The sequence below is a fragment of the Oryctolagus cuniculus genome, chromosome 15 (assembly GCF_964237555.1).
Source record: "Oryctolagus cuniculus chromosome 15, mOryCun1.1, whole genome shotgun sequence".
Lineage (NCBI taxonomy): Eukaryota > Metazoa > Chordata > Mammalia > Lagomorpha > Leporidae > Oryctolagus > Oryctolagus cuniculus.
Window position 1 is genome coordinate 19,715,562 of NC_091446.1, and position 13,210 is coordinate 19,728,771.

General features: G+C 45.1%; 1 protein-coding gene across 1 annotated transcript in view; it reads right to left on the bottom strand.

Moving 5' to 3' along the window:
- The window catches only part of SMC3 (structural maintenance of chromosomes 3), a 47,402-nt gene extending 34,537 nt beyond the window's left edge, over nt 1-12,865 (bottom strand). The window contains exons 1-3 of the mRNA XM_002718739.5: nt 12,457-12,865; nt 11,497-11,572; nt 3,905-3,943 (exon numbers count right to left, since the gene is read on the bottom strand). Of these exons, the coding sequence (XP_002718785.1) occupies nt 3,905-3,943; nt 11,497-11,572; nt 12,457-12,471 (130 nt within the window). The 5' untranslated portion in view covers nt 12,472-12,865. The remainder of the gene's footprint in view (nt 1-3,904; nt 3,944-11,496; nt 11,573-12,456) is intronic.
- Between the last annotated feature and the right edge of the window lie 345 nt (nt 12,866-13,210).

Genomic DNA, 13,210 nt, shown 5'->3' on the forward strand with positions numbered 1-13,210 from the left:
CAGAGTTACAGAGAGAGGTTGAGACATAGCGAAAGGTCTTCTATCCGCTGGTTCACCCCCCAGATGGCCAGCACCGATCCAAAGCCAAAAGCCAGGAGCTTCTTCCTGGTCTCCCATTTTGGTGCAGGGGTCCAAGGACTTGAGACATCCTCTACTACTTTCCCAGGCTACAGCAGAGAGTCGGATCAGAAGAGGGGCAGCCAGGACTAGAACCAGCGCCCACTTGGGATACTGGCACTTCAGGCCAGGGCTTTAACCCACTGCGCCACAGCACTGGCCCCAACACTCTTCAGAAGAGGAAATTCAAATGGCCAACAGACATATGAAAAAATGTTCAGGATCACCAGCCATCAGGGAAATGCAAATCAAAACCACAATGAAGTTTCAACTAACTCCAGTTAGAATGGCTTACATATAGAAATCAACCAACAACAGATGCTGGTGAGGATGTGGGGAAAAAGGCATACTAATCTGCTGTTGGTGGGCATGCAAACTGGTAAAGCCACTATGGAAGACAGTTTGGAGATTCCTCAGAAACCTGAATATAGCCCTACCACATGACCCAGCCATCCCACTCCTTGCAATTTACCCAAAGGAAATTAAATTGACAAATAAAAGAGCTGTCTGCACCTCAATGTTTATTGCAGCTCAATTCACAATAGTTAAGACATGGAATCAACCGAAATGCCCATCAACAGAAGACTGGATAAAGAAATTATGGGATAGGTACTCTATAGAACACTGTACAGTGGTAAAAAAAAAAAAATCAAATCCCATCATTTGCAACAAAATGGAGGAATCTGGAAAACATCATGTTGAGTGAAATAAGCCAGTCCCAAAGGGACAAATATCATATGCTCTCCCTGATCTGTGACAACTAACTGAGCACCTAAAAGAAAACCTGTAGAAGTAAAACTGACACTATGAGAAACAATGACTTGATCAGCACTTGTCCTGACTGTTGAGGAACAGCTTACTATTTTATTCCTTTTACTATTATTTTGTTCTACTTAACACCATTGGCTGAACTCTTTAATTAACACACAATTATGGCCAGCGCTGTGGCTCAATAGGCTAATCCTCCACCTTGCGGCGCCAGCACACCGGGTTCTAGTCCCGGTCGGGGCGCCGGATTCTGTCCCGGTTGCCCCCTTCCAGGCCAGCTCTCTGCTGTGGCCAGGGAGTGCAGTGGAGGATGGCCCAAGTGCTTGGGCCCTGCACCCCATGGGAGACCAGGATAAGCACCTGGCTCCTGCCATCGGATCAGCGCGGTGCGCCGGCAGCAGCACGCCAGCCGCGGCGGCCATTGGAGGGTGAACCAACGGCAAAGGAAGACCTCTTTCTCTCTCTCTCTCTCACTGTCCTCTCTGTCAAAAAATAAAAAATAAAAATAAATTAACACACAATTATTCTTAGGTGTTTAAATTTAACTGAAAATTGATCCCTGTTAAATATAAGAGTGGGAATAAGAGAGGGAGGAGATGTATAGTTCAGGACATGCTCACTAGGACTTACCCCTAATGGTAGAGCTAGAAACATGCCATGGGATTCCAAATCAATCCCATTAAGGTGGCATGTACCAATGCCATCATACTAGTCAAAGTGGTCAGTTTAAGTGCATAATTGATCATAAGACAGGATTAACTATCAAAGGGATCACATAAACAAGACCAATGTCTGCTAATAATAGCTGATAGAATCAAAAAGGAGACAGCAATCGAACATGGGAAGCAGGATTCACATCAGACTCAGAATGGCATATGCCCTAAACAGCATCTGGCCTCAGAATCAGCCCTTAAAGCATTCAGATCTAGCTCAAAAGCCCATGAGAGTTTCTCAGGCATGGACACTGTGGGAAAAAAATTACCTAAATGAAAGATCTCTGTGAGTGAGATCCCAGCAGAAAGAACAGGCCATCAAAGAAGGAGGTACCTTTCTCTGAAGGGAGGAGAGAACTTCCACTTTGATTATGGCCTTATCTAAATAAGGTCGGAGTTTGTGAACTCAAGAGGCTTCCATAGCCTTGGCAGCTCATGACAAGAGCCTCTGGTGATTACTAACGTCATAAATAAGAGTGTCAATTGTTTGATTTCAACAACGGGAGTTACTGTGCACCTACTCCCCATCGAGGATCTCTGTCCTTAATGTGTTGTACTATGCGAATTAACGGTAAAACTAGTATTCAAACAGTAGTTTATACTTTGTGTATCTGTGTGGGTGCAAACTGTTGAAATCTTTACTTAGTATATACTAAATTGATCTTCTGTATATAAGGATAATTAAAAATGAATCTTAATGAAGAATGGGATGGGAGAGGGAGTAGGAAATGGGATGGTTGCAGGTGAGAGGCAGGTTATGGAGGGAAAAACCGCTATGATCCAAAAGTTGTACTTTTGAAATTTATATTTATTAAATAAAAGTTTAAAAAAAAAAAAAGACATTGTCTGAGACACTGGCATATCCTATCAGAGTGGGGTTTAGTCCTGGCTCTGCTTCCAAGTCCAGCTTCCTGCTAATGTGCAAGAAGCATCACATGATAGCCCATGTGCTTGGGTCCCTGCCACCCAGGTGGAAAACCTAGATTGAGTTCCAGCTCCTGGATTTGGCCCAGTCCAACTCCTGGTGCAGTGAATCATCAGATGGAACATCTCTCACTATCTCTCTCAAATAAAATGAAAAAGTAAATACAATTTTAAAAAGAAGTAAACTAAGGAAATACACGGAAAGGTTTCAGATTCCCAACTTTTGCATGACTTACCTTTACTAAGGAGAAGCCATTCCTACTTCCACAAAGAATTCCTAACTGAACTACCCTGGCCAAGAAACAGAACTCTTTATTCAGCTGTCCTGGTTCCAATCGACCCAAAAGAGACCCCTGATATTCTGTGTTAGAGTCCAGTGAGGGTTGGGGTGAGGGGTTGAACAGAGGGGCATCACAGTAGTGGGAGGGAAAAAGAGAGTGAGAGGTGTTCGCAGGTATTAAGTTAATGTGTGTGCTGGGGGTGGGGATGGCTCTCTCTCATAATCACCTGGAAAAGGGGTTTAGATTCAAACTGCCCTCATCCCTTTAGACTCTAAAATACACATTTCCACTCCAAACCATTCTCACCACTGGCAAATTACAACCACTGAAGGGGACACCGGGTATTGAGGACCCTTCCAATTTGGATGCACAGAAAGGATAGACCTTTGCTATGAAATCACCAATCCACCATAAACTCCTCTGTTCAAGTACTACTCAACTAAGGAGTTCAAAATTTTTTCCATCTACTCCTGGCATAGTCTAATTCTGTTCAGATGTTTATTTTCTCCAAAAACTTGTTAGAGTCATTATTACATTTAAATGTGTTTTATCCTTAGAAAAAATTTTCAAAGCTCTATTTACTATCATCAAACTGACAAGACTCCAAGTCAAATTTTCTATACCACTCCATTCTTTATAAAATGATTGAATTAGAAGATGTTTTTAAGTGGTGAATAGAAAGATTTTCAAAAAAAATGCTAACAACTACTCTATTGCATTTACATTTTTACATACACATTTATAATATTCACATATTGTATTCAAGTTTAAGAAGTACTTGAACACATATTATTTAACACATACTATCTAATTTGATCCTTAAAATACAAAGGTAGACAAGGCAAACATCTCATTTTTAAAGTGAAAAAAATAATCTGAGAACTTAAAGAGTTTGTACCCAGTCTCATATGGCTATTTAATCATTAGGTAAATCACAAAATTCAGATCTTTACACTATAAGCTCACTATATTATACTGCACTCCTATATAAATTATTTTTTGTATTTCATACAAATATAATCTCAAAAAACTAATGACTTTAATAAACTACCTAAATACATGTAGACTTTAACATATTTAGAATTCAAAAACAGTACCTACCATAAAAAAAGTTACTTTTTCCAGATCCATTTCTTCCCACTATAAAAATTAAAAAGGTACAAGTTATTTTATATAAAAACCAGTAAAATCATTTACTAAAAATATTCAGATTTTTACATCTAATTTTCTAAATTATTAATATTTGAAATTGACTGAACAAAAGAAACCAATGAACACAACAGTTTTAACCACTAAATGAATGCAATTTTTGTAGTTCATGCAAGTTTTTTTTTTTTTTTTTTTAAGATTATTTATTTATTTGAAAGGCAGCAGAGAAAGACTTTAGAAAAGTCTTCCATCTGCTAATTCACTCCCCAAATGGCCACAATGGCTGGAGCTGCACCAATCCGAAGCCAGGAGCCTCCTCTGGGTCTCCCATGTGGGTGCGGCCAAGCACTTGGGCCATCTTCTACTGCTTTCCCAAGCCAAAGCAGAGAGCTGGATCAGAAGAGAGGAGCAGCTGGGACTTGAACCGGCACCCATATCAGATACTAGTGTTCCAGGCTGGGGCTCCCATGGCTTCTTCTGGGTCTCCCATGTGGGGGAAGGGGCCCCAAAGACTCGGGCAATCTTCTACTGCCTTCCCAAGCCATAGCAGAGAGCTGGATCAGAAGTAGAGCAGCCAGGACTGTGCCCATATGGATACTGGCACTGCAGGCAGCAGCTTTATCCGCTATGCCACAGCCCCATATAGTTGTTTTTTTTTTTTTTTTTTTTTGACAGGCAGAGTGGACAGTGAGAGAGAGACAGAGAGAGAAAGGTCTTCCTTTGCCGTTGGTTCACCCTCCAATGGCCGCCGCTGCAGCCGGCGCACCGCGCTGATCCGATGGCAGGAGCCAGGAGCCAGGTGCTTTTCCTGGTCTCCCATGGGGTGCAGGGCCCAAGCACCTGGGCCATCCTCCACTGCACTCCCTGGCCATAGCAGAGAGCTGGCCTGGAAGGGGGCAACCGGGACAGAATCCGGCGCCCCGACCGGGACTAGAACCCGGTGTGCTGGCGCCGCAAGGTGGAGGATTAGCCTATTGAGCCACAGCGCCGGCCTACCATATAGTTTTTTAAAAACAGATATTTCACTGATGATTCTTTTGCTGTTTATAATAGTTTAAAATTAATAATTATATACCTAACTTCCAAAATTTATAATTGTAATATTTATGTATAATTCTACCTTAATTACATATACCAGTAGTAATAATTTGAAGATTCATAGATTGCTAACATTCTAAAATGCTTTGTCTTAAATTCTCAAAATGTTCTCCCATTACACTATTCACAGTCAACCCTATGTATCATGTTTAGTTTCACAGAACCATAAAGTACAATTACAAGGTACTTTAATTTACTACCTGACCGCAGATATTAAGCAAATATTTCTATACAAGAATACAAATGATGTTGAACAAGTTTAGTAAAATTTTCAGGGTTAAAGAGTCAGGAATAACTACATCAAGCTCTACCATGTTAAAAAAAAAAATCCTGAGCAAATGAGCCAAAAAGTTATTTTAACACAAATCCCACAGAGAGCCGGCGCCACGGCTCACTAGGCTAATCCTCCGCCCAGCGGCTATTCCTATTTCAAAATTGAGTTCTTTTGTTTGTTTGTTTTTTGACAGGCAGAGTGGACAGTGAGAGAGAGAGAGACAGAGAGAAAGGTCTTCCTTTGCCATTGGTTCACCCTCCAATGGCTGCCGCGGCCGGCGCACCATGCTGATTCGATGGCAGGAGCCAGGTGCTTATCCTGGTCTCCCATGGGGTGCAGGGCCCAAGCACCTGGGCCATCCTCCACTGCACTCCCTGGCCACAGCAGAGAGCTGGCCTGGAAGAGGGGCAACCGGGACAGAATCCGGCGACCCAACCAGGACTAGAACCTGGTGTGCCGGCGCCGCTAGGCGGAGGATTAGCCTAGTGAGCCGCGGCGCCGGCAGAAATAAATCTTTTTTTAAGATTATTTTATTTGAAAATCAGATTTACAGAGAAAAGGAGAGGCAGAGAGAGAGGTCTTCCATCCCCTGGTTTACTCCCCAATTAGCTGCAATGGCTGGTGCTGTGCCAATCTGAAGCCAGGAGTCAGGAGCTTCTTCCGGGTCTCCCACATGGGTGCAGGGGCCCAAGGACTTGGGTCATCTTCCACTGCTTTTCCAGGCCACAGCAGAGAGCTGGATTGGAAGTGGAGCAGCCAGGACTTGAACCAGCGCCCATATGGATGCCAGTACTGCAGGTGGAAGCTTTACCCACTACGCCACAGCACCAGCCCCAAGAAATAAAATCTTAAAAAAAAAATTAGGGGCTACTGTTTTGGCGCAACTGATTAAGTTACCACTTGCAACACCAGTTTCCCATACCTAAGCGCCAGATCGAGCCCTGACTGTTCTGCTTCTTAATGCACCCTGGGAGGCAGCAACAGATGGCTCAAGTGCTTGCTTGGATCACTGCCATCCCATGGGAGACCCAGGCGGAGTTCCTGGTTCTTGGCTTCAGTCTGGCCCCACCCTTGATGTTGTGGGCATTTGAGGAGTAAATCAGTAGATGGAAGATCTCTGTCACTCTGCCTTTTTATCTTTTTTAAAATTTTATTTAAAAAATAAAACAAACAAGACAGCCAGTCTGAAAGAGATTTTCTAAAGGGGGGGGGATTTCTGGCTAAATCTAGGACAATCTAAGTCCCAAAATAACAAGATGAATTAAGAATGGTGGGGGAGGGGCTGGTACTGTGGTGCAGCGGGTTAAAACCCTGGCCCACAGTGCCAGCATCCCATATGGGCACCTGTTCAAGTCCCGGTTGCACCACTTCCAATCTAGCTCCTTGCTAATGCACCTGGGAAAGCAGTAAGATGGCCCAAGTCCTTGGGCCCCTGTACCCACGAGGGAAACCCAGAAGAAACTCCTGGCTCCTGGCTTCCGATCAGCTCCAACCCTGGCTATTGTGGTCATTTGGGGAGTGCACCAGCCGATGGAAGATCTCACTCTCTCTCTGGCTCTACCTCTCTCTGTAACTCTTTCAAATAAATAAAATAAATCTTAAAAAAAAAAAGAATGGTGGAGGAAAAAATTAATAACACCAAATCAATAACAGGAAGATAAATAAATAAAGTTCTTGCTTACAGGAGAATACCAAGTGCCACATGATAAAAGTAAAAGGAATTCTGGAAATGAAAAATCATCCTATTGTAATCATCAGAATAAAGGCAGGAATTCTCAATCTGGGGGCATGTTAGCTAAGGAGCCCAATGGTTGCATGAATCCAAAGCATCTCCTCATGTTATTTTAGTTGCAAGGAAAAAAAGTACCTGGAAGTGGAAACATTGGAATCACCTTGCCTAAGCGATCAAAAGTAACGGCACCAGGAATCAAGCCTGGCTTCAAGCCCCCTGCCCTCTCTCTGGGCAGGCTAAAAGCCCACTCTCTTTACCTGCTTCTGCCCATCTAAAAAAGTCTTTGTATTTTAACTGGCCACCTCCTCATCTTCTTTGAATGCTAAAAGTCCTAAAACCTAACAAAAGACAGGAGAAGTAACAGCACCAGTAAGAAGTACGTAGACCGCATGTGACTAGAAGTGATAAGTCTCAGAAGGACACATTACTTAAATAATACATACTTCTCAAAAACATTAACAAAGACAAAGAAAGGCTGTGGAAATATCCAGATTAAAGGAGGCTAAATAAACACAACTAAATGTAATAACTGGCCCTATATTAGATTCTGTATTAGAATGGAAAAGGAGAGGGGAGAGGGGAGAGGGGAGGAGAGGGGAGGAGAGGAGAGAGGGGAGGAGAGGAGAGAGGGGAGGAGAGGAGAGAGGGGAGGAGAGGAGAGAGGGGAGAGGAGAGCGGAGAGGAGAGAGGGGAGGAGAGGAGAGAGGGGAGGAGAGGAGAGAGGGGAGGAGAGGAGAGAGGGGAGAGGAGAGCGGAGAGGGGAGAGGAGAGCGGAGAGGAGAGAGGGGAGGAGAGGAGAGGAGAGAGGGGAGAGGAGAGAGGGGAGAGGAGAGGAGAGCAGAGGGGAGGGGAGGGGAGGAGAGAGGAGGGGAGAGGAGGGGAGCGGGGAGGAGAGAGGAGAAAGGTAGGTTGGCTACCTCTGGGTAGAAAAACAGCATTTTAATTTTCCTTCTTTTATATTTTATTCTTTTCTATAATGTTCTATACTTAACATTTTTTTTGTTGTTAAAAGGCTAAAGAATGAGTGGACTTTTGGCTTAGGAGTTAAAACACCCACATTCCTTATCAGAATGTGTAGATTTGATTCCCAGCTCTGGTTAATGCATACCCCGGCAGGCCACAGTGATGGATCAAGTAGTCCCTGTCACCCATGTGAGAAACCAGGATTGAGTTCCCAGCTCTTGGCTCCAGCTCTGGACCAACCTACTCATTACAGACATTTAGGGAGTAAACCACCAGATGGGAATCCTCTGTCTCTCTCAAAAAAAAAAAGTAAGAAAAGAAAAGAAAAACCCAGGGAAGAATGAACACATCCCTTGGTACCTTGGGGACTGATTCCAGCTCCCTCCCAGGAAACCAAAATTTGCAGATGTTCACGGCCTTTATGTAAAATCAAACAGTATTTGCATACAACCTAAGCCCAACATATAAATATATATTCATCTCTAGATTACTTATAATACCTAATACAATGTAAATGCCATGTACACAGCTGCTATTCTGTATTGTTTAGGGAATAAGGATGAGGAAAAGTCTACACATGTTCAGCACAGATGCATCCCTCCTGAGTATCTTTAGATCTGTGGCTGTCTGCAATCATGGATGCAGAATAACAAGATATGGAGGGCTAGCTGTATTTGGTAAACATGACGGTTATCTTTAAAAGTTCATAGGAAATGAAATTAAAAGGGTTTTTTTGGTGCAATTTTTGAAATTCATGCATACAAAGGAACTTCAAAAAGCTCCTGGAAAAATGCATATTTTGAAAAAGTTATGTCTAGACTTGAAAAATTGTTTACACTAGAACATCTCTTAATTCCATTTCCCATGAACTTTTAAAGTACCCTCATATATCAAATATGCAAACATCAGCATAAGAGGTATTTGCCTTCATTTCTCAATTGCTTTTCTTTTTTTTCTTTTTTCTTTTTTTGACAGGCAGAATTAGACAATGAGAGAGAGATAGACAGAGAGAAAGTTCTTCCTTTTTCCGTTGGTTCACTCCCCATATGGCTGTTACCACCAGCGCGCTGCGCTGATCTGAAGCCAGGAGCCAGGTGCTTCCTCCTGGTCTCCCCTGCAGGTGCAGGGCCCAAGCACTTGGGCCATCCTCCACTGTCCTCCCAGGTCATAGCAGAGAGCTGGACTGGAAGAGGAGCAACCAGGACAGAATCCAGCACCCTGACCGGGACTAGAACCCGGGGTGCCAGAGCCGCAGGCAGAGGATTAGCCTAGTGAGCCACAGCGCCGGCCTCTCAATTGCTTTTCTAAACGATCAAAATCAAACAATCAAACAGTAGGCTTTTACCTGATTTTTTTAAGTCTATCTCAGTACATACTACTTTCAGTCTTTCTTACATTACTAGAAAGCTACCTGTTTTTAAAGCATGTTTAATCAATAAAGTCATTTTAGGTTCATTTGTTTCAGTTTCATTAAAGAATCCATTTATATAATTTTCCTTTATAATGACTATTAATTCTAATGCTGCAATCGAGGTAGTAAAACAGCTGTCTGGCAACATCTAAAATAGACACTTGATAGATCCTGCAGATGCACTGTGATTATTCTAGATAACAGACATTATTTTACATAATTTATTAAATCATGTAATTAAAATCTTAAAATATTTACCTACTTTTAGCTTACAAGACACAATATAAATCTAGTAATTATTTTTCCATTTCTAAAGATTTTTGATTGATGAAAATAAAAAAAACCTGCAATCAAAATATAAGCAAAACTCTAGTCCAATCAAACTACCATTATGGCATACCAGTTTGATCTACTAACTCTTCAGTAGCTATATAGCACAAGAGAACAAATATGTTTTCTGGAGTGGGTATTGTAGCACAGCAGGTAAAGTTGCCATTAGCAACAAAGCCGGCATTCCAATGCGAGCATCCCCTACTGGAGTGACCGCTGCAGACCCGGCTTCTCCACTTCTGACCCAGCTCCCTGAAAATGCACCTGGGAAGCAGAGGATGATGGTTCAAGTACTTCAGTTCCTACCACTCACGAGAGAGATGAGGATGGAATTCCAGGTTCCTGGTTTCAGCCTGGCCCAGCCTCAGCTGCTGTGGGCATATGGAAACTGAACCAGTACATAGAAGATACCTTTCTCTGTGTATGTGTGTGTCCCCTTCACTAAGCTCTGCCTTTCAAATACATAAAAAATTTTAAGCTGTATTTATTTATTTATTTGAGAGGGAGAGACAGAAAGAGGTACCTCCCATCTGCTGGTACACACTCCCCAGATGGCTGGTTGCAAAGGCTAGAGGTGAGTCAGGCAGAAGCCAAGAGCCAGGAGCTTCATCCACATCTCCCATATGGGTGGCAGGGACCCAAACACTTGGGGCCATCTTCCACCCCTCTTCCTAGGCCATTAGCAGAGAGCTGTGTCAGAAGTGGAGCAGCCAGAACACTAACCAGGACCCGTATGTGACACATGCAACATATGTATTGTCAGTGGCTTAACTCACTGCAACACAATGCCAGGACCAAATAAATAAATTAAAAAAAAAAAAAAGGTCATTCTTCTTTACTGATTTTATACAGGAATCTCACTGTCCTGCGGACTCACTGTGTCCCCCTGAGGTTCACATGCTCTCATCCTAAACTCCAAGAAGTCATGGGCAGCCTTTGGGACTACCAGGGTTAGAAGAGATCCTGAGGATGGAACTTGTGAGCACAGAGCAAAATGGCAGTTTTCTGGAAGACAAGCAGGGAGCCCTCTCCTAAACCCAACCGTGCTGGCATCCTGATCACTGACTTCTAGCATCCGGAACTGTAAGAAAATAAAACTGTTGTTTAAGCCACAGTCTGGCATGTTCTATCTGCCCTGACAAATTAATAAGCCCTGCAATGAGGACTCTGTATAGCAGAACTATGTCAACAGCACAGAAAGGCTTTCTGGTGTCTAGAAGCACTTGGTTTCATCTCTTCTTTAAAACAGCAGAATGCCAGAAAACATTTTGTGTCCTGTATGAACCAGTGAATGGATGGAAGATCTCTCTTTTTGTGTCTCTCCCTCTCTCTAGGTTCTTTCAAATAAATAAATCTTTAAAAAAAAAAATCTGAGAACAACCTTTGTAAACAAAGAATGCTCATCTTTGAAGTAACACACTAGCGAACACTGTAACTAGGATATGACAAGTCAAGGACAGAATAGCTAAATTTAGTGTCAGTCACTAAAAACTTATAAGCTATTAAAATTTGTTGATACATACAAATGAGTAAGTTTTATAATTGAGTTATCCAAACATTTTGTTTAAAGCAAGCAATTCATCAGTGCAGGTTAAAGACACGCAAATTATTTCACAGAGGGAAAAAAACGTTCATATTCAAAGACAATTCCTGTCCCTTTAAGCCTATAGGTACAGATGGACAGAGGCTCTACATTGTTATAGATCAATCTGACCCAGTAAGCCGCAAACACTTACCAATAACATTATGTTTTGAGCTGAAGGGATCTACAATCGTTTGATCTCTGTAACTTCGAAAACCCTGGATAATCACCTAATAAATAAGAGACATTTTGAGAACCCTCCTAAAAAGAAATACTGCGACATCAACATTTTTCTTTTGCATGTCTTTCATCCCAATGCACGTTCGAAAACTTCCAGTTTCACATAAGCAAAACTCACGCTGGAAAATGGTGATTAAAAACCTGTTAAAAGCAGCCCTTTGTCCAGGAACTGCTGCCGGTGCAGAGTTGTTTTCTGAGCTACAGCCGATAAGCTGCAGAGCTCCCACGCCGTCCGAAGGTCTAGCGACCCCCAGCAGGGAGACGGGTCCCGCCTCCTGGACCCTCCCAAGGACCCGCACCCGCCCGCACGAAGGTACCCACCCCGCAGAGGAGGGTACCTCGCGCACCCAACAGACCGCTGCCCCCAAGCCGCGCGGGAAGACCATTTGACAGAAGTAAACAACTGGCTGTGGGCGCGTTACGCTCCCTGCACCAAGACCGTCCCCTCTCCCTCGCGGGGCATCCGGGGAGCCGAAGGGCCTCCCCCGGGGTACAGCGGACACCTCCGCCAGTGCCAGCGACGCTCCCGGGCCGGGCCTTTCCACACCTGCCACGCAAGTGGTCCGTGGACGACACAACCTTCCCGCCAGCGGCCGCCCCCGGCGCGGGCCCGCCCGGTGAAGGCCCGGTCCCTCCGGCCCGCCCCTCCGGCCCCTCGGCCCCTCTCAGGGGTCCTGCCCGCTGCAGAAGAGCGCACTCGGATCCGAACGCCCCTGCTCTCCGCAGCCCGCGCAGCCCCGCCGCTCGCGCAGCTGGGGTCCCTCCCCTCCCCCGCAAGCCCTAGGTCCAGCCTGCGGCTGGCTCCGCGACACCCCCGCCTCAAGCAGGGGTCCTCACAGGCCTGGGAGGGCTGGAAGGGACGCATAGGCCTCACCTGTTTTATGTACATGGTTCCGCGCCCCAAGCCGGGGAAAAGACCTCTCCCCTGGACTGCAACAGAGGGGCGGCAGTGTCAGGTGAGGCGTCTACGCGACCCCTCCCCCAAGGCGCCGCTCGCTCCCCTCCAGCCAAACAAAATGGCGGCTCCCGGGGAGGCGGAGTCCGCCCCTCAGACGGAACCACACTCGCAGCCCCAACTGAGTGTAGGGGGCGACAGGTTCAAGTTAGCTCTCTCTTTGTGGGAAAAAGCAGCATTCTACAGCGTTCTCGGCTCGGTTTCACTTGATTCTGAGAAGCTGTGGCTGGCCCTTTCCGGAGACTTAGTCGGAAACTTCCATCGGAGAAAACGGGACCGTGAGATTGGGCCGCGCTCCCTCTAAGCGCGGAGCCAATGGGCGCGCCCACAAGAGGGAAAAGGTTCGGCGCCAAAGCCGAGAGGGAGATGCCGAGGACCAATAGCGGAGCGGCCGGCGGCCACGTGGTCTGGGGCTGGTTTTAAAAAAGCGGACCCCGCGCGTCTGCGCGCGTCCCCGGATCGCTGGTGACGACTGGAATTCCGCGTGCAGCCTGCTGCTCCATTATTGTGTCTCGCGCCGTAGGAACTTGACATGCTTGGAACGCCCCCTCCTGGTTGCGAGCGGTCTTCGCGCAGGACCGCTCCCCAGGAACTTGGAGATGCTGGAAAGCCGGTTTCAGTAACCGGGTAGTGAATACCCGGGAGCTGCTACCGCGTGCCGAGGCAGCCCTGT